Here is a 21,240-nt window from a genome sequence, read left to right as displayed (position 1 = left end):
GGAGCTTTGTTTGGAAAAGGCAGAGATGATTTCTTTGTTGTCTTCGACATGCATGCTTTCACACATCTCAACTTGTTTCCTTCACAGATTTAATGAGCGAGCCTCACGAAATGATATATATATATTATTTAGAAAAGTCACATTTTATATCAAACCAGCTGTGAAACCAATGATGAAGGGATGAACGCAAGTGTAATCATGCTTAATAAAAGAGAATAAATAAAGAAAAACAAAACAGCCTTATTACTTGTAATGTCTTCGGAGGAGTTAAAAAACCACAAATTACTTCATGAATATTACAAATTTGTTTTAAAGGGTCGATAGATTTTGACTTTAACAGCGTTTTCAAACTAAAGACGGCAATGGATTAATGGTCCGAGAGTTGAAGTGTAAGGTAGCAACACTTTCTATTCTGAACAATCAAAACAAACCTGGCCAGGTAAAAAACACACAAGTGACAATTTGCATCGGATTTTCTTTCTCGCAAATTGGCCGCTTATATTTAACATGTAGAGAGACTTTAATTTTTAATATTTCAAGTGTTGATGATGGCAAATATTTGGGTACAAATTACATTACAAAACTTCGTACCCGGTAATACTTTTTTTCCTTCTCAGATGTGAAGGTAGGCAATTTACGTAGCACCTGGACGTACGTTTTCAACGTGGGTGTTTTAAATGTGTACAAGATCTTACCTGTCCTTCTGTCGTATTTTCCTCGTCGCCAGCGACTGAAAAAAAAAAAAAAAAAACATGTGTTAACTTGACAGTTCGCATTTCGGGTAGGATTTACAACTGACAATAAGAAATCGCTGGCTTACCTGTTATAAAACCTTTCAATGTGTCGACTGAGCAGCTTCCGTCTTTATGAAGTAACAAACACTCCGGACCTGTCACAGCCGAAAAGTTATCGTTACTCGTTTTAAAAGACGACTGTAGAAATTTCGAAGACTGGTAACACAAGGACCAGGTTTGTTCTTCATTCAAAGGAGCACTAAAGGCTTCAAGAATTTCTAACAGCGAGACGGACTGTCGGTTTTCCATGTCGACTTTTACCGGCGGCCCCTCCGCCATTTTTCAAAAGTGAAATGCGCTATCTCGCAATCTCTCCTGTGTTTTGTTATGGAAATAACTATTACATCATTGGATAAATAATTCGCAGAGCTCCTAGTCCTGAGACGAGAACCGAGAAGAAAATGCTGTGAACGCTCGAGGCATTAATCCACCGATAAAATGACGTGTAATTTCCAATCAGACGTAGCACCACGAAGAAATGCTTGAGATGCTAACGTTATAGTAATTCAATCTCGAATGAATGAAGCAGTCGTTTAACGTTTTTATTTCAAGGTCAACGAGGTGAAGGCCCGTGAATAAACTACAGAGGGCGGACTCGCGTTACCATGCGTCATTTGTCTGAATCATCAATGATAGCCAGAGGGGAAACTATGCTCAAACTTGTAACAGTTGGCAGCGCTCTTGCTCGAAATCGACGAAAATACCACCCGTATTGCAATTTCAAACACGACAACATATTTTTTTTAAATACCAAATATTCTGTTAGTAAAAATTATATGTAAAAATTAGGAAAATCACAAATAAATTACAATCAACACAAGTGGAAAACCTCTTAAATAAATTTCGAATTTCATTTTAAATACAATTGCAGATACCTGGTGATACAATTTTTGATAAGAATAACTGTTTTTGAGCAAAATATCAGACACAGCAGATAAAAATCGTGAAAATAAATTCCCAATGGAATAACAGACTACAATTTACAAAGATACTTTTACATGTAATGAAACATCTACCATACATCACAATATTAAAATTTTATTTCAGTGTGATTTAAGCTCTAATCTCCCTGTCCCACAAAACTACTAGCTTAATTTGCTTATGTACCAACATTGATTATTATTCAGCAGTTATATGTTGACTAGGAAAGTGTTAAAATAATAGACAATCTCCATTTTTTGTTTATTTATTTAATTTGTTTTTTGCAATACTAAAACACAACAAAGATTCCATACAATCTCAACTTGTTTAACATTTTCCAACAATATTTGTCAAGTTCTAACAACCTTCCAGTTCTCAGATTCATACTGCAGTATTAAATCTCCATCATTAGCAATGTTTCATTTCAGACTATATGGCATTGAGAAGTGTATAAATGTAAGTTGTTGAATGTCCCACTCTCCTAGGATATAGGACCTTGACTGTCCTCGCTATTAAATGGTGTAGACAAGAGTTGTTACGTTTGTGTATTATGGGATGAACAAGGACAAGTGCAGAAAATCAAACCTGACACTAGAGGTCTCCCTTCTACAAGGCCAATGAGTGTTGCATTTGATTTCTAATAAAGTTTAAGTGTACATAGTAGGTATAAACTCCATTGCCTCTCCAGGTGAATGTTTACACAGTGCAGTAATTAGACAAACAGACGTGTACTTTTGGGATATTCAGGTTTGTAGGTGATAGCACATAATATAGCAGGGCTTGATACAGACAGAAACAAAGAGAACACAAAAATTGGTAAAGTTTCATATTTGTTTATTCTTTGATTGAATACAATCTATTTTCTGCTTGTAAGACAAACATTTCATCAGACAACATATCACAGGAACATACAATGTATCTATACTGGTAAATGTTATCTACATTGAGTATAAGTTTAATACATGTACAAACTTTACTGTGACAGCCAAATTTATGTCTACACTAAAATAACAATCATTTACTATTTGTATCATTTTTCAATGTCAAAATTACAATGCCATCCATTCATTCAGTTCTTTACAACAACAGAAACCAACATTTCTGTCATATTTTCATATTGTCATTGGTACACTGAAAATAGTGACATACTTGCACAACTTCTAGATATGGACATCAGGCCCCTTTAGCCTTGCCAAAATATACCCTTCATCCATCAGACATTTTAGTCTTGTCAAAATATACCCTTAGTACATCAGATCCTTTAGTTTTGTCAAAATAAAACTTTTGTAGATCAGACCCTTTCAATAGTCTTGTCATTTCACAACATACTCTAGTACATCAGATCATGGATACTTCTATGATCAGATCATTAATTCTTGTCAAAATATACCCTTCCTTCACATGATACCCTTTAGGCTTAACAAAATAAACCCTTTGTCCATGGGACCCTTTAGGCTTCTCAAAATAAACCATTTGTCCATGAGACCCTTTAGTCTTTTCAAAAGAGACACTTTGTACATTAAAAAGGTGGGAATATCGTATAATTTCTGAACAAGTATCAATTGGCACTATAAGCTGTAAGAGTTACAACTGACTTTCAAACTCTACAAAATTTCACTCAGTCATAACAGCAGAATGATGTATCCAATGTTTCAATTAAGCCACTACCTTAACACTTTATTGCACAACCTCAACCCCACTACGTCACATTAAATCATTATAATTATACACAAAATAAACCAACGATACACACAATTATTACCACTTTATTTTACATGTGACATCAACTACCCCTACTGTAAACCTACGTCACTTAACATGAAATTCTAGTATGATAACTGCAAACTCTTTATATTTAGATTCACTTTTATCTGGCCACTACACCGTGATCTGTACAGCATGCAATACGAGTAATTCCAGCTGAAATAACTATCCATTGGTATTATGGTACATGTATTTTTTTTAAGTTTGAACTTGTTTTCTTCGAGTTTTTGAAAGCAACACTGAAGTTGAGTAGATCCTTATTACATATTAAGTACTAGCCAGTCTACAGGTTTTATGGCTACTGAGAACGGTCTCCCTTCAGTCTCTCGGTGAAATGAAAGAACCTCCTGTTATATATTATCAGCCATGATACCTGTTGACAAGCTTGATAAGTACTGGTATATGCTAATTTTACTAATGTGGATACTTGTATCAGGTTTAGTGGAACTGTATACAGGTCTCTTCTACTACAAATTTAGGACGGCAAGTAATTCGTAGAAAATAAACTTACAAAGCTGGCAGTGCTGGATGAAAGGTTTAGTAGATCTTCTTAACTTCAATGTTGCAATCAAAACAGCATTTCTAATAATTCAGATAAAAAACTATTCCATAGATCTCAGTTCATGAAAACTTGACAAGATTAGTTGTTGCATATGTAAGTGTTTCCCAATTGCCTTATGTTTGATCAGATACAACATATTGTGTAATACACTTCTACTTTTCTTGTGATCAATTTCTCCACCTCATAAATGTCTACTGCACTACAGAGCATATACAATAAAGTTGCATACTTTGTTATTGCCATTGGTACAACCATTGCCATGTTAGCGGTAAGGTAACCAGGAGAACTACTTACAAACCTAGAAAGTTAACAAATGAATTGGCTTAATAACACTTGGCACAACATCTTGGAAGTAAGAGGCCTGTATTACATTACACCTTTTGATAAAACGTTTTATGGCCTCTTTACACAATATATCTTGAGTTCACAAAGTTCAAGTTTGGATGGCATTTGATGTACACATTATCTGTTCATAAAGAAGTCATAAAGTATTAATATCATGTCTCTATACTGCCAACACAATGTATCACGTTTTATTTATCCAATTCATTTGTTTACCTTCCCTGTTTGTAACAAGTTACCACTAGCATGGCAATGGTTGTAGTTTACACATGACTGTATGTCTGGACTTAAGACTTGGATCAATAATAGATATAGACTGAAAGATTCATCACTGTTTTCACCTATCTAATCACCACTCTACTACGGAGGAAACAACAACAAATATTGCAGTCTATGATGGATGTGAAGATGAAAGGTATTTTCATGATTGATATCGACAAAAGTTACAAGAGATCAGAGAGTATCACAAGTATCAAGGTAATATTAAAACAACATTTCTTTATCAACAGAAGGAGTACGGTTCTTGTATCCCTTACAGTATAATGTTCTGGCAAAAACTATATGCCAAGTCTGACAATATGTATACACTTTATAGTTATTGAAAGACAAAGTCTGTACAGTAATAATGTACAGTAATAATACTTTCTTGTACCACGATAGGGTTCTCCTTTCAGTAATTAGATCAGGTCGACAGGATCTGTCAAACTGTCCATTTCTGCTGGGTGGCGTAAAGGTGATGACGTGATCGTAAAGATGATGTAATTAGTATGTGCTATGCCCCCTCATCTGTGTTCACTGTTCAACGTTACTCGTAAGCAGTGTTCCCGCTAAGGATTATTTGCATGCTACTTGGACAAGGTATTGTTGTGGTACAAGAACGTAGTATTACTATGTTATACCGACCTGATGAATGTGTTTAAGGAAAGTCTGAACAGTATTTGCATATGTAAAAATCCATTCTCACTAGAAATGTATCAATCATACTGGTTTTACCAAGCAATGTACTCACAGTGTGGTAATACTAAACTACTGGTATTTCTAGGCTACAGACTAACCATGAATTGTTTCATCTAGTTTCATGTCTAGTGTCGACAAATTCATACTAAATCTTTGTGATGGTCAAGTTTATTATCAGTTGATAATACATACTTTACAGACTGGAAATACAAATTCATCTTTGTTCTAAATAGTTCAATAATAGTTACAACAATTCATGCATAGTTATGGCATTTGAATGCATACATTTATACTGAAATACAGTAATTCCAGCAAAGAACATAACTTTAGGTTACAATACCACTCAGTTCTATTATTTTGGTGAAACTTAGAAACAAGAGTACATAACACTTGACACCTAAACAACATGCATGTTCCTGGTAGAAAATAAAGTTCCTGAGAAACTGAAATACATGGCTTAGAAACTGACATGCACAACTAAAACTAATCTGATGGATTTAATGACCCTGCTCTATCTACCTTATTTAAAGTCCAATATGGTTTCTCATGCATGTTTAACTGAACAACAAACACACTGTATTTGACCTTTTGTGTCTAAACAACGGGATGGAAATATACAACGATATACCACATTCATGACCCATCCCATCTTGACAGAAATGGTAAGTCTGTTTCTACTCCTACCACTGTACCAGATATCTAAGCCTACCCTCTTGTGGTCAAAAGATGAACCCACCCCAAAAAACACTGTCATCCTTTCTGGCAATATATACAATCATCTTTAATCCTGGATATATTATACAATCATGTCTGGTGGAGTTCAAGTTCTGACCAAGGGGATTGATGACTGGGATTATAGTAGGTAATACAGTCCTTTGTCAGGACCTAGACTAGACCTATACATTGGCATTATGATGATGTCATTTTAAATTCAAATATCAGGCCAATGTGTATAGCTGGATAGTTTGCTTGCTCTCTTGTTATTTATGGGTCATAAGTCGTAAGACTAAACATGCAGCATTTACTAATATCTATATTTATCTAAAAGTGGATACTCAAATCTATCTTTCCCTTTACTAACAAATCTCTTTTAACTAACTTTCTATCAGATACTACACACCAGTGTCTCTTACAAGTGGCATTCAAGGATTATATATGGCTGTACTGGTAAGAAGACATGCTGTTTTTCCTATTCAGAGAAAGTATGTTGTACAACTACACAGAGGATAGTAATATATTAGCTGCAAATCCTTGACACAGGAGTCTTACACAACAAATATGTAAAGTGACAGTTTGTACCTGCTATGTATACAGATTACTGTCAAGCAGAAAATACGCCTAGTTCAATAACTTATTTTTTTGGCTTTGAATAAAGTTTTATAAGATGTTACTGGTTTGATTTAATTCAAATATTCCAACACTACTACTATTAAATTTCTTTTATGTGCTCTTTCAATATGTTAAAACATTTCATTAAACCTTTCAACATTTTATAACAAAACAAGAAAATACTGAACGAGGGGTCTCTCTACACTGATTTAATAAAAACACTTTACCAGGTGGTCTCTCTACACTGATTGGATAAAAAACAATGTAGTGGGGGTTTCTCTACACTGACTGGATAAAAACACTTTACCAGGGGGTCTCTCTACACTGATTGGATAAAAACACTGTAGCATGGGGATCTCTCTACACTGATTGGATAAAAACAACCACATGACTATACCATAGTAATGACACATATATGTAGATAGCTAAGTTTTAGTAATTAGAAGTTGTGCTTTTACAATAATTTGAATATTATGTTGAAAGGCACCTGTATGATAGCACTAATTTCAACATTTAAAAGAATAACTTTTTGTGATGAAAATATATAAGGTTGGGACTTAACTACTAAAATATCTGCAATATTGACTGACTACCAAACCAATCATACCTTGCTATAATACATATACTTTCATTTTTTTCGGGGCACAAAATGTGATAAAACATTAAATCACCTGCAGTGTCAGTTTTTTTTCACTGTATATAGCACTCTGTATATAACTGCTGACACACTTTTTTGTCTCAGCTATATTGGAAATTACAACTTAAAAATGACATAAAACAATTTACATTTCAAATCTCCCTTATATAAAAACAATATATACTACTTTGATATCTCTTTGGATTGAATTAGGCCTGTCCTTCATACATTATTCAAAATCTTTCACTGGTTGATACAGACAAGTTATGTGGCACATGTAATACTAATGTGGAGATGAAAAAGAACTGAATACGAGGAGCCATGTTGTAGTTGATACTTTGACCTAAAGAGGGCGCTGTTCACAGTTCCCCCTGTTGCATTTGTGGGTATGAGTATGACATGTGGAACAGATCAGTAGATAAATAATGTCCTGTTTCTGACTTAAAATGACAGTTTTTGGGAAGTTGAAATCAAATTTCAATAGAGTGCATGCATTATTGTATCAAAGAAGAACTGTTCACAGAACCCTCTTGAAGTATTCATATGACCAGTTATATATAGACTTGTAAGTTGTACTAATACTATTGTAAATAATAAATCTAAAAAAAGTATGGAATGGAAAATAAATATATTGACACTTCATTCCTTCTCACATGTTCTTGAAAAGTAAGGAATCTGAACAGCTTTGCTCTACACTGCTCCATGAGAAGAAAAACCCTGCCCTCAATGGCAAAACCTTTGCATTGATAGAAATGATTTGACCAATAACTAACTAAATCCCCCTTAATCTTGTCAAAGTGGACCAATCCTCTACATGAATTAATGGGGGCTGTACCAAGTTTTCAATGAAAATGGGTGTATAAGGAATCAATTTATGGTGCTTCATTCATAATACATCATCATTATGTTTCCAAATGTTTGTTCAAAGTAAATTACACTTGTTATTTCCGGTACCATAATATATATACAAATATCTGTACACATGGTCTATATCTACTACTATATACATTAACTATAAGGTGTGCTATTAACTCTTGACTGCTATAAGAATTACAATAAGAACTATTAATACTACAGCTAAGACCATAATTATCAACATCTTTCTGTTCTTCTTTTGGTATTTTTCAGCCTGAAAACAAAAACAAGTGAATAGTCAGTACCAGTGGGAATAGTGTCAAGTTTATTGGACTCAGAACATGGCATCAAATAAGAAATTCCAAACATAACAATTGTCTGCTATTTTAATTACTTAAGTGTGCAAATTCAAAAGTCAACAGGGATGGGGGGGCATGAACTACCTTACATCTCAAACTGGTTGTGCTTATACTGCCCCCTTGTGGTGAATACGAGCAAACAAGTAAGCAGTCCATATAAGGAGGACCACTAACATTGGCAGATAAATGGTGTGGCATTTTACAACGTTTCTCCTAAAGTTGGACTAATTGTGCATAAAAGTAATATCTTGCAACTCAACTATCCATTATTCTTACTACTGTACTGTCTGTATTCTTAGCAGCTAACAATGATATGTTAATTCCACAGACATGAACATTACAGGTACAGAACTATTCACAGACATGAACATTACAGGTACAGAACTATTCATAGAGGTCTTTGAGGATTCGATTCTCTCACCTTTTGGAGTTGCTTGAGACCCTGTTGAACTGTGGTGGCAGTCTTCTCTATGTTATAATCTATTCTGTCTAAAATTGAGCCCTGAAAAGTAAATAATCACCAATTTCATTTTCTGATTTGAATTTCACATTTTCTAGCAACAGTATATGCCTTTAAGTAAGAAAACATTCTGTTCAGTTTAAAGTTTAAACAATTTCATGTTGCACCTTTTGACTGAAAACAATTAAAGGAACTGGTTACAGCGATTGTTTTAGAATAAATAATGGCAAAAATTAAGTTTTACATTTGAAGTTCAACTACATATAAGAATGAAGTACAACTTGCTTCATTTAATATCCAGGAGGAAACAATTGTACTGAAAGCAAGTTATTTATCAACGGTGTCTACTTCTTAGAATGTACAACCGGTTTCTGTTGATTTGGTAAACCTGAAAAAATGGTCTATTTACCTGTTCAACAACCATGGTAGCTAAATCTCTAAAAATTTCATTGAGATCAGATATTGACTGTACAATGTGTTGGATTTCCTTATCACGTTCTTCAACAATGGCAGTGTTCTCAGCAACCATTTGCATCTGTGCATCTGTAAAACCCTGTAAAAAGACAAAGTGGTCTTGAGTACTATCATGGTTAATGTTGACTTGGGTTGTGTGTGTGTGTGTGTGTGTGTGTGTGTGTGTGTGTGTGTGTGTGTGTGTGTGTGTGTGTGTCTGTGTGTGTGTGTCTGTGTCTGTGCCTGCATGTGTGTGTGCATGCACACATGTGTCCTGTGCATCCATGTGTGTGTATGTATATGTGTGTATATGTATATGTGTGTGTGTGTGTGTGTGTGTGTGTGTGTGCGCGTGTGCGTGTGTGCATTCAAACATTTTGAGGTTCTGACAATTAGACTTTATGCATTGAAATTTTGAAATTTGCCTTTTTTTATTGTCATACTAAGTATGACTGAATAAACAAATAATGACATCTTGAGAGTGTTGACATTGTCTTGAGAGTGTCGGCATTTGATGTCGTTTTTAAATTTAGTAAAATCACACAAGATAAATGTCATATGTATAAGATATACTATACCATGCACAAGCCAAGTTATTGTCTTTGAACAGAAAATATGGATTATATATTCTGACTGTACTACATCTCAACAACCTGTGTCTATGTCATGTGTTCTCCAGTAATCAAAATGCGAGTCAAAAATGTTCCAAATCACCAGTAATTTTCCAATTTTTCATATGATATGCTATAATTACATTATTTCCATATATTTTACTTAATTCAGTCACAAAATACTCATGACATTAGGATTTTGTCTAGTGACTCATAGTAACAAGACCCATTACAACACACATATTTTCCTTGGCTGAACAAAGACAAATATTGGGCAGTTAACTAACTATACATCTTGTAACTTTGTCATTTGAATCTTACCCTGTCATACAAATCATCATCAAGCATATTTTCTTCAGCCATAAGTGAACTTCCAGGAGACATCCCTGTATCGAAAAACTGCTTTGCCCTTTCTTCCCTACTTTTTAACCCTGTAATCAACAAACATACATATTGGTAATGAAGCCTGTCAACAAACAATCATACATGATACGTACATTGGTGAGTAAACCTGTCAACAAACAATCATACATGATACGTACATTGGTGTGGAAACATATCAACAAACAAACATACATAATATGAACATTGGTGAGTAAACCTGTCAACAAACAAACACACATGATCAGTACATTGGTAATGAAACCTGCCTTGGTGGCTATATACTTCACTAACATTCATGGACATAGTTTCACTTTCTCTATTCAAAATATGTATAATGATAAATGTCTATAAAGAGTGAATATTTCTTACAGCAATGCCATATCACAATTTCATATGCCTATTCATGGTGTTACAGGTTGAAATTCTGCAGAATTTTCTTTCCTCAATTTCTCAAACAAGGGCACTGACTACAACAGCATTGACTACTATTTTTCAAATGGGTTTTGAACACAATTTGTTTCAAATTTGACAGTCTAAAACTCCATCATAACAATTTTGACAGCAAACCATCTATTCAATCAATGTAAATAGAATCAAATTGGCTGACAATGTGATGTAATGAAACACTATTACATCAAACCTCAAACTAATTGCCATATGTGACAGCTAGCGAGATCATTTTAAAAATCCATTGTTAAGTGAAACATAGAGTAAACTGAGTACTAAAATTTTAACCAATACACACAACATAATTTAATAAGCTAATAGGCTTCAACTGCAAACTGTCAGTCTTGTTCACTGTATGATAGAGGGCGCTGTTTATCATGATCACTTCACAAAGAGTTATAGCGTAAAGTGATTTCTTACTTTTTAAATAAGCTGACTGTCCTCTCCTGAAATTAATTGACAAGTCTTGTAAACTAGTAGCTAAAGATGACATAATATTTTTAGTAACTCTTTTTTCTTGTGTGCTTGCTGATCGACTCTTGTTTCCTATCTGTTGTATATTCCTCTGACATCGATGGAACATCTAGAAAGGCAAAGACATTAATTTAACAATTATCTCTAGACACCAAGCTGCATGTATTCCTGACAGAAAGACCAGCTCTAACATATTCTGTATTTAAATTAATAAACCAAATATTTTTAATACCATGAATCAAGTGGAAGATGAAAACTATAACATGCAAAAAAAAGTTACATGCATCAAGAATTGAATTAGTTTGTCAATGATTCAAGAATTCAAGACCATGTCAAAGCTATCACGGTTTGATATATTAATTACAATGTAAGGGGTTTCTCACAATCACAGTAATAGTGTCATGAATTAACAATGTTGTATCTTGGTGGTTTCAGCTATGTCGGTTTTTAATTCATTCTAAAACAAGATTTCTCTCTATTAAGATGATGCATGTAACTTTTATGAGATTAGAAACAAATTCACTGCAAAGACTTTAAATGTACCCGTGTGCTTTCCTGGGGACTAGACTACTAGGTGATAAACATGATATTCACTGCAAAGACTTTAAATGTACCCGTGTGCTTTCCTGGAGACTAGACTACAGGGTGATATTCATGATATTCACTGCAAAGACTTTAAATGTACCTGTGTAATTTCCTGAGTACTGATTTCTATTGCATGTTCTTCATCTACATTATCATCTAGGGTTGGTCTATTCAGATGCTTATCATGTAGACTGGATAATTCCTTCACTGTTAAAACAAAACATTGTATGTTATAGTCACTGTCAATGTCCATACACCTATCCCCTTCCCTTCCCTTCCCTTACCTTCCATCAACATATCAAATATCCCACTTCCAACATCACTGTCAATGTCCATACACCTATCCCCTTCCCTTCCCTTCCCTTCCCTTCCATCAACATATCAAATATCCCACTTCCAACATCACTGTCAATGTTCCATCCTATTCCCTTCCCTTCCCTTCCATCAACATATCAAATATCCCACTTCCAACATCACTGTCAATGTCCATACACCTATCAACCTTCCCTTCCCTTCCCTCCCATCCACCCATCCCCATGAGACCAACATTCCTCATCACATACAGCAATTCATTGATTATAGTCAAAAAGCCAGGTGAATGATGTAAAGTTGTTTATCCCCTTGGAACATTAATGAAATAGTACTGAGAGGCGTATATTTAGATGATAATTTAATTTTCTATTAACCAAATAGTTTGTAAAGATAATCATGATGGCTGTTAGCTCTTCCCAGTTTTTTCATAGAATTTGGTGTAATCAAATATTACAGTTTTAATCAAATTTGAAATTCTCTGAGTTGTCATCAAATATTCAGATTCCCTATGACACAAGAATGAATGTTCTGAGACTCTGCGTTCATAGAATCAACTGAAAATTTCTACTCCCAGTCAAACAATTTTCTGCAAGCAAATCCACAAATTTTAACTGATGTCTCGTCAGATTTGAACATTTGTGACAATACTGATGAGACGTCGGGGAAAATTTGGGATTCACTTTCAGAAATTGTTTGACTCTATGAGTAGAAATTTTGATTTGATTGTAGATGATGTTTGCTAAAACAAATCATGAAGGTTTAAATTTGACAGTCTTATAACATCACTACTTTTATTTCCTACTTGGCATATCAATGCTACATCTTATCATTCTGCATTCATGCAAAGGTGATAAGTCCTTCTCCAGCAATGGACATTATTTGAATTCACAAGTGTGTGTCTGGTAACAAGGAGTGCTGTAATCTGCAGATTACATGAATCAAATCATGCACTCCTAGATGCAAAATACATGACAGGTATTATAAACTTGTCATATATGATGACTATGAAACCAACAGAACATTACTTGAATGTATATTGAATATGGTAATAGTAAGGGATTTTAATATTGGATGTGGTTGACTGATTGCATAAAACCTTTCAAAACACTAGAAATACAGTTTTATGATATAAATCATTGCACACAGACTATCAATCTGGAAACTACTTTTCCATATGTGTACTTTTTTTTCTTCTTTTTTTTTAAAATCCATTTCGAGAAAAAAAGAACAGCACAAATGGCTACACGCCAGACAAAAAACATAACAAACACATTTTACAAACCGAAAAGAGTAAAAGATGTGTACTTACTTTTCTGTTTTATCCTGGTCAAATCATATTGTATTTCTTCTAGGATATCAGTCCTGGAATTAAAGTTTACATGAACTTGAATTTGAACCACAAAAATTAGATAATTATGCAACAAAACTCAGCCATCTAAAACTTAATTTAATATATCTCTATGCTATACATGATTCATTTTAATCAAATCAAATCAAATCAAATTAACAGCAGTAATACAACTAAAAATTGGTGTTCAAAATAGAAGTTGAATGTTGGTATTAATTAATTAATCTACTATTGTTCCTGTTCAGCGACATAGAACATTACATCATATTGGATTTTGGCACTATACAAATTCTTTTGATTGATTGATTGATTGATTGATTGATTGATTGATTGATTGATTGATTGAATTTTTATCACCTGTCAGAGTGATTCTGACAGTTTATCAGACAAATGGTAAAATTTGAAAATGTCATTTTTATACCAATGTCACTGTTTAGACATTACATTGTGACGGTTAAAAGTAAAACAACATGTACTATTATTAAACCAGACAAACATTTTACAATACTGTAAATGTAATATTAACACGGACAGCTTTGCTTTATTCAATATTTATTTGAAGAAATATTATGAAACGCAATCTGTTCTAAGAAAGTCATGTATGTGAGTGAGTGAGTGAGTGAGTGAGTGAGTGAGTGAGTGAGTGAGTGAGTGAGTGAGTGAGTGAACGAGCGAATGAGCAAGCGATTGCAAAACAGTGGTGAGATCGCATATAGCCATCCTACTATAGTAACTGGGAAAATTAATTTTAAAAAGTTGACCACATTTCTCTTCACAAAATTCGAAATGAATAACAAACAAAAACAAAAATCAGCCAAGGGACTGGTGCCAGTCTACAACACATATAGCAATACTTGAATTTAATTTTGTCATTGTAATACAGTTCATGCAACATGCAGAAATCCCTTCATTTTAAGAACAGCATTCGGAAGGCTTATGCAACACAGAGAACAAAATGAATGTTTTAATACATGTATTATCAATATTATACTAAGAGTCATTCTGACAATTTATGCAACACATAGCCATAATTGAAAATTTTAATTTCATCAATGTAATATTTTATGCAACACATAGCTATAGTTGAAATTTTTAATTTCATCAATGTAATATTTTATGCAACACATAGCTATAGTTGAAATTTTTAATTTCATCAAGGTAATATTTTTTGACAGTTTATATATGACATACAAAACATGTAAAAAAAAAATATTTTGTCAATGTTATATTACGCTCAATTTTAGAGTAGGTGGGGGAAGGTAGATTTTTTATTTTATTTTATTGTATATTTTTTTCATGTGTGAGTATCTAGTTCAGGTTTTCCATTGTTTTCCAAATGGACTGTGTTATTTATTTTTTCTTATCAGATATACAGCCATTACAGATTGGAAGAGCCGTTTCATATTGTCTTTTTAAGTTGATGTCAGTTTCCACATCCACTATTTCTCATGAGATTTCACAATTTTTGCAATTTTATTATCATTTTCTTGAATACATAAAAAAAGGTTGAGGGCCGGCAGTAAAAAAGTAGATGGGGTCAGGTAACTGGAACCAAACGATTATTTTTTTCAGGCCTTAAATTACCATACATCCCATTCTAAAGGCTTATATAACACACACAAACTGACCCAAAATTATTCATTGCTAATTTAATATTAACAATAAATTTTGACAATTTATACACAACAGAAAACAAATTTTAATTTTGTCAATGTCATATTATAAACAGCTTATTCTGAAGGCTTACGCAACACAGAGAAACAGTCTGAATTTAATTGTAAATATATTGTAATACAAACAACACACTTTGACAGTCTATGTGCCACATACAACACACCATTATCAGTTATAAGATGGACAAGAAATAAATACAGTGCGTATAACACTTGCTGCATATAGAGTAGAGTGAATGTGATGAATTGTTCACTTATGTACCTAGCTATAATACCCATCATGTGAAGCTCTTAAATCATAATGTGCATGATGTACTTTGGTGGAAAGTCATATGAAATGAAAAGATTACTAGCCTAACAGCCATGGTGTCCTATGCTATATGAATTAACAGTATGGATTCCAAGATGCAAACAGCCATGCTACACTGTAGAACAGGACAGCATGTATAATAGGCATACTGAAGAACAGGACAGCAGGGATTCAAGGCTACAAACACTTATGCTATATTGTAAAACAGGATGGCATGGATTCCAGTCTACAAATAGCCATACTATACTGTACAATAGGACAGCATGGATCTGAAGCTACAAATAACCATACACTATTGTAAACAGGACAGCATGCATAACTGGTTCCATGCTACAAACAGCTATACTTTATTATAGATCATAGCAGAATGGATTCAAAGTTACAAATATAACCCCATGTCACTTGTATATATACAAGCCTGCATGGTTTCCAGGCTACAAAACAAGCCACCGTGAAGCCAGTGCATATTCTAAAGATTAACCAACAAATAGCTAGTATGCGATATACTGTGAAACATGACAGAATGAATTCCTGGCTACAATATTACAGAATCATATTTATTTAGTCTATGGTGGAATCAACACATCTGTGATAACACAGTAACCTATTTTATCATAATGGGCTTTTGAATATAGCTTTACTATAAATATTTATAAGTATCAAAGGCTTAACTTAATATGTTGTTACATTAAATATAACAATTTTTAAACTGAAAATGTCAAAAGAAATTGTTATTTATGAATTACATGTACTCATGTTACTTGTCACTTATATAACTTTATTTGCCTTGGAGCATCAAGGGAAAATTACTGTGGTGAAAATATTATGTACGTTATGGTTGATTATGTTTTAATTTCCTTTCTACCGCATTTTGATAGTTCACAGCATTAGAAGCATGTATGAAAAGTGGCAGACTAAACCCAAATCATGTAGAAAACATCAAAGTGGGATATTTTGACAGAAATTCCTTTATTTGCCTCAGTACAGAAAGAATTTAATTAAATCTGCATTTCTCACAGAAAACTTGAATAGTCTGACACATTTACAATTCTTTATATCAACATGGGCCTTTTAGGAGGTGGGGAGAGTAGTCTGGATGCTAACTGTGGTCTAACCACAAGGTATAAATAGTAATGATATTATATAGGAACTAGACTAGGGGGAAAGGGGTTCTTTCTAATCCCTTGATGAGATAGACTCCAATGCAAATATAAACTGCTCTGGTGAAAAGAGGATATCTTTAATCATTGAACCTACATGTGTAGGGTCTATGCTTTAATTAATACATAAAGAGAACACTGCTTACCATTCAGGTGGGAGACCTGAACCTCTTGTAACACCTATCCCTGCTTCAGGATCAGCAGTGATACTTTGTACTAATGCCATGCGATCATCAGCAACCTACATGGTGTAAAAAAATCATTTTAGTACACTACCATAAATAAATCAGAAAAAATACATGATATAAAATTAAACATGTCAAAGTGTACAAACATGATAATAATCATATATGAGGATTATATCCATTACATGTCAATAATTTCATAATCACATTCATAAAAATGAGATGTATCAAATCAATCAAAGATTCACAATTATTTCAGTAGACATGTTGCAGTAAAAAGAGTTACAAACAGATGCAGAGTCAACTGTGATACTATAACGACAATGGTAAAAAATATCTACCATGGAATATGAGGAACAAAACCATTTCGGCTAAATTCTATGATCATATGAATTATTGACAGTCCCTTTTACCTTGTATGATTATTCACCAGCAAATATTTCATTCCAACCCCCCCCCCCCCCCAACCCCACACCCATCCTCTCCAATGCCAACAAATCCAAAGTTAGCAGTGTATTTCAATATTTGTAATCATTATATGTACTGTATAACCTATTCTGGTATGCAAACATAGAATTTCCAATCATGCACAAATGAAGCACAGCATGCATGTTTTTCAATGTTTTATCAAATCAATCAAACCTATAATTTCCATTACAATCTTATATTTGTACATTTATTCATTCTATTTGGAAAGGATGTGAATTGATATTAAATTCCAATCCATCATACAGTAATAGAAATGGGTCAAAATGATGTGACTTGATCATCACTAATCCACTACACAGTAATAGAAACAGGTCAAATGTTTACAACATGCTGCATGCATAATTCAAAACTCAGTCTCTGCCGAGTAGGAATACATGGATATCATATATATGCATTAAATCACCTTGAGCACATCACCATATATGCTACCTGTACACATTTAACACATGACTATCCTTAGTTCAAATATGCATTTTGAATACTGAAATCAGTTGAACCATGCAGATACTAATGTTGTATCATATACCCTAAACATATTACATGCATATAACAACTATATAAAACATTGGCATTATTTAGTCCTTATTTATCGCATTAGTCAATTGGTTGAGATTATCATTCTCCTATCAGAATTATCTTGGAGGTGTGTCTGATCCAATAGGATGGGATAAGATAGCACAAATGCTACTGTAACCAAGAGATAACTGTATCACAGCTGACTACTGCATCATCCATGAATAATACAACCAGACATACAATTCAAAAGATGATTACATAATGTAATTCAGCGTTAATTTTAGAAACATTATCATTCATAAGCAAAAAACAGGAAAGTGTTACTTTTAATCGGTGGTATATAAATATATAATAAAGAGTGAGACTAACAGTGGGTTTTTTAGAAAATTAGATTAAATGAATAGTTTTAGTCATACCTTATCCACACCAGCACCACAGGCAGTCAGAAGAGTGGAGAGAGAGAGAGATAAAAAAAAAATAGAATGCAGCAAATGTAGGTGAAGAAGATGAACAAAAAACCATGCTGGGTAGTACTAGTAGTAAAACTGGTTAGAGAAATCTGGCTAACTCATCAACTCTGTCTGTAATCTCTGAACTCTGAATACATCAACGTTAATATCCCTGAATACCAGCATCTTAGAAAGAACTGGTTGTCTAACAGAACATTCATTAATAATTTGCCTCATATTAAGAATATCATTTTCAAACTCTGACATCTGCTGGTATGGCCAATACCCAAGCTCATTTGAAGAGGTTCAACAAGGGTTAATTTCATCTAGATATAAAACAAAGGGTATCACTTTGTGTTATGTGGTAGGGTGTTTAAATCTCAGCATTCAAAATGAATATACAATTATTTCACGAATTTATTGGTCTTGAAACATACTATTTCAATTTCAATTAACTAATTTGTCATAGCAGATGACATTAGTATGGTAACATTCGGATATTATGCTCATATTAATATGATGTCTGTTGTATTAGACATCAATAATATTATGTTGATCTGTGCCAAAATTCTAACTGTAAAAATACTGTTACAGTAGTACATATCAATAGTTTTCCAGTTCACTATTGATCTTAGAACTTGTTTTACAGAATACAATTTGCCATCCATTGATTCTGCAAATATTGATATTTTTTCTAAATATATTATTTTTGTGTTACATGCCATGCATTATAAAAGGGAATGTATAATAAATTTATTGCTAGATAATCCAAGTAAGGGAGAAAAATAAGGTACAAGTTAATACCATGGACAACATGCATTACCTATGGACCATTATATTATTTTAGAATATCTAGTTATAAATTGATAAGTCATATACAAAACCTACAGGGTAGTATAGTACACATACAGGGCCATTTAATTTTAAATTTGGGGGTCGATAGTCAATTCACCAGGTTAAATTTAATACTAAAGACAACCTATCATTTCATGTGGCTGCCTGACCTGAAGTCCCCTACAAAAGCTGCATACTATCACAGATGACAGTTCTGAACATGTTTGACTGCTTATCACTAGCACACAACAAATTCCAGGGGTTCATATTGATATGATCTGATCGCATCAAACAGTCAATAACTAAGCTTGTATACTTGACCCTTCCTTATAATATGTCCAAACTATGGATCTGATTTAGGTTAGACTTCTGCAACATTACATTTACAAAACAATGTTTTGATGATTGTTTAGAATCCTAGAAATAGTAATGATAGAGATAAGGCATTGTTTCCATAATTCTACAATATTTTCTTATTTTACCTGCTCCACTTGCCTCTTCTAATAAAATCACTGTAAATGTTGATAGCTCCAGAACACTAAACATACTTCTAAAGTTAACTACCACGTAATCAGACATCTGTGTAGTATCTATTAACAGTAACCATTCTGGAACTCGGAAGACTTGACAGCAACTGAAGTAAAAGCCATGGCATGGGTTTTGTGCTTCTCATAATCTTGGACTTTAGAGCAGACCTCAAAATACTAGAAACTCTACAATAGTTTGGTCTTAAACTACTATGATGATGATATATTATACAGTCCAAGAGGTATTTCTATATCTTAAATTTCATTGCATCATTGCCAGTTTTTACCTTTCAATTAAGGAGTTTTAACTTTGCTACTCAACATATCTGTAGCACATGGATGTAACCACCTCGACCCCTTTTTAAGAAGTTAACTGTTTGAGGGTATACTCTTACAATAATGCCTCTAGTCTGATCTTTATATCGCAAAAACCCAGTGTTGTTGTTAAGTTAATGTACACAGTCTGAAATATTTCAGGACTTGGGACACCTCAATAGAAGTGCAAACCCTCTATGAATATCCTTCACTTGTCCTTTGTGTAAGTGTGCAACATTCAAACTTTCTTCATCCTAAATGTAAACTAAAACATATCCTACAATTGGTAAGTTGGAGGACAGAGTGATGTAGAACAACCAATGTGAATGAGCTAGCCAGAAAGTAATATATCAATTAATAATCCAACCAATAATTGATTATATTTAAGAAACTAACACCTTTGTTTTGTTGATCAACAATAATGATGGATTGATGACCCACACTGAAAGATTTCTTGAATTCTTTATTTGTACTCACACCACTAAAAGAATTTTTTTAGTGGTCTGACTCTGAGATTTGTATGACTCAACTTCTCAAGTCAAGAGGAAGTTCCTATGAATTGATATGATGCATCAGAATTCAGAGACAAAGGCAGTAATGTAATAGAGATATGTCAGCCATAAGTTAGTCCACAGATTGGTGGTGAGTACTCTACAGTCTAGACGTGTCTGCTACCTACCCAGCTGTAAGTTACAGTTCTGACATTGACAATGGCAATGAGTGATAGAGGGCGTTGCATGCTAGTCATGCAGACGATTTTTTAGACATCAAAATTTACGATGTAGTGAAATCCCCAAATGACGAGTACGACCAAAGTTAATCATGCGCCGTTAATGTTTGTGAAAACGTCCATGCTGAGCAGGAACGTCGATATAATTAGACGGAACCGACGAAATTTCAGAACCGTACTCACCGCAGCCAATGTAGTGGTAGTAGGCCTATATACTGTACTCACTTGCTCTGAGAATATATGCCGATTCTGCATGGCATTATTCCTCATAAGAATAAATACTTCTGTTAAACTTCTGGTGGCCATCTTGTCGTTTTGATAAGAATTGACGTTCACACAAAAGATTGGACAAAGGTCACAAAATTGACAATTTTTCCGTGTCCACTCTCTTTCATTCTTCGTACACCGCCATCTTCGACGAGAACGTCACCTCCCAGAATTCTGTGCGAACAACAGGA

At 33.7% G+C, this 21,240-nt stretch overlaps 2 protein-coding genes across 4 annotated transcripts in view; both read right to left on the bottom strand.

Annotated features, from left to right (window-relative positions):
* LOC144438192 (protein spire homolog 1-like) overlaps positions 1-1,195 on the bottom strand; it is a 47,543-nt gene extending 46,348 nt beyond the window's left edge. For both annotated transcript variants that reach the window (XM_078127235.1, XM_078127236.1), the window contains exons 1-2: positions 821-1,195; positions 696-730 (exon numbers count right to left, since the gene is read on the bottom strand). In XM_078127235.1, the coding sequence (XP_077983361.1) occupies positions 696-730; positions 821-1,073 (288 nt within the window). In that variant the 5' untranslated portion in view covers positions 1,074-1,195. The remainder of the gene's footprint in view (positions 1-695; positions 731-820) is intronic.
* A 1,390-nt stretch (positions 1,196-2,585) lies between these two features.
* Positions 2,586-21,185, bottom strand: LOC144437228 (syntaxin-16-like). 2 transcript variants are annotated; one of them, XM_078126127.1, is made up of 9 exons: positions 20,966-21,185; positions 16,884-16,978; positions 13,556-13,608; positions 12,035-12,141; positions 11,296-11,458; positions 10,366-10,475; positions 9,390-9,533; positions 8,942-9,022; positions 2,586-8,435 (listed from the first exon to the last, which is right to left on the bottom strand). In XM_078126127.1, exons 1-9 carry the CDS (start codon positions 21,086-21,088, stop codon positions 8,334-8,336), a joined length of 978 nt encoding a protein of 325 aa, XP_077982253.1. In that variant the 5' UTR covers positions 21,089-21,185; the 3' UTR covers positions 2,586-8,333. The 2 variants fall into 2 exon arrangements, with proteins under 2 accessions (XP_077982253.1, XP_077982254.1); XM_078126128.1 differs by having other exon boundaries at positions 21,008-21,185.
* Between the last annotated feature and the right edge of the window lie 55 nt (positions 21,186-21,240).

This window comes from Glandiceps talaboti, chromosome 7, assembly GCF_964340395.1.
Source record: "Glandiceps talaboti chromosome 7, keGlaTala1.1, whole genome shotgun sequence".
In the NCBI taxonomy this organism is placed as follows: Eukaryota; Metazoa; Hemichordata; class Enteropneusta; family Spengelidae; genus Glandiceps; species Glandiceps talaboti.
The sequence above is the reverse complement of the archived record's forward strand: the minus strand, read 5'-3'. Positions and strand labels throughout refer to the sequence as shown.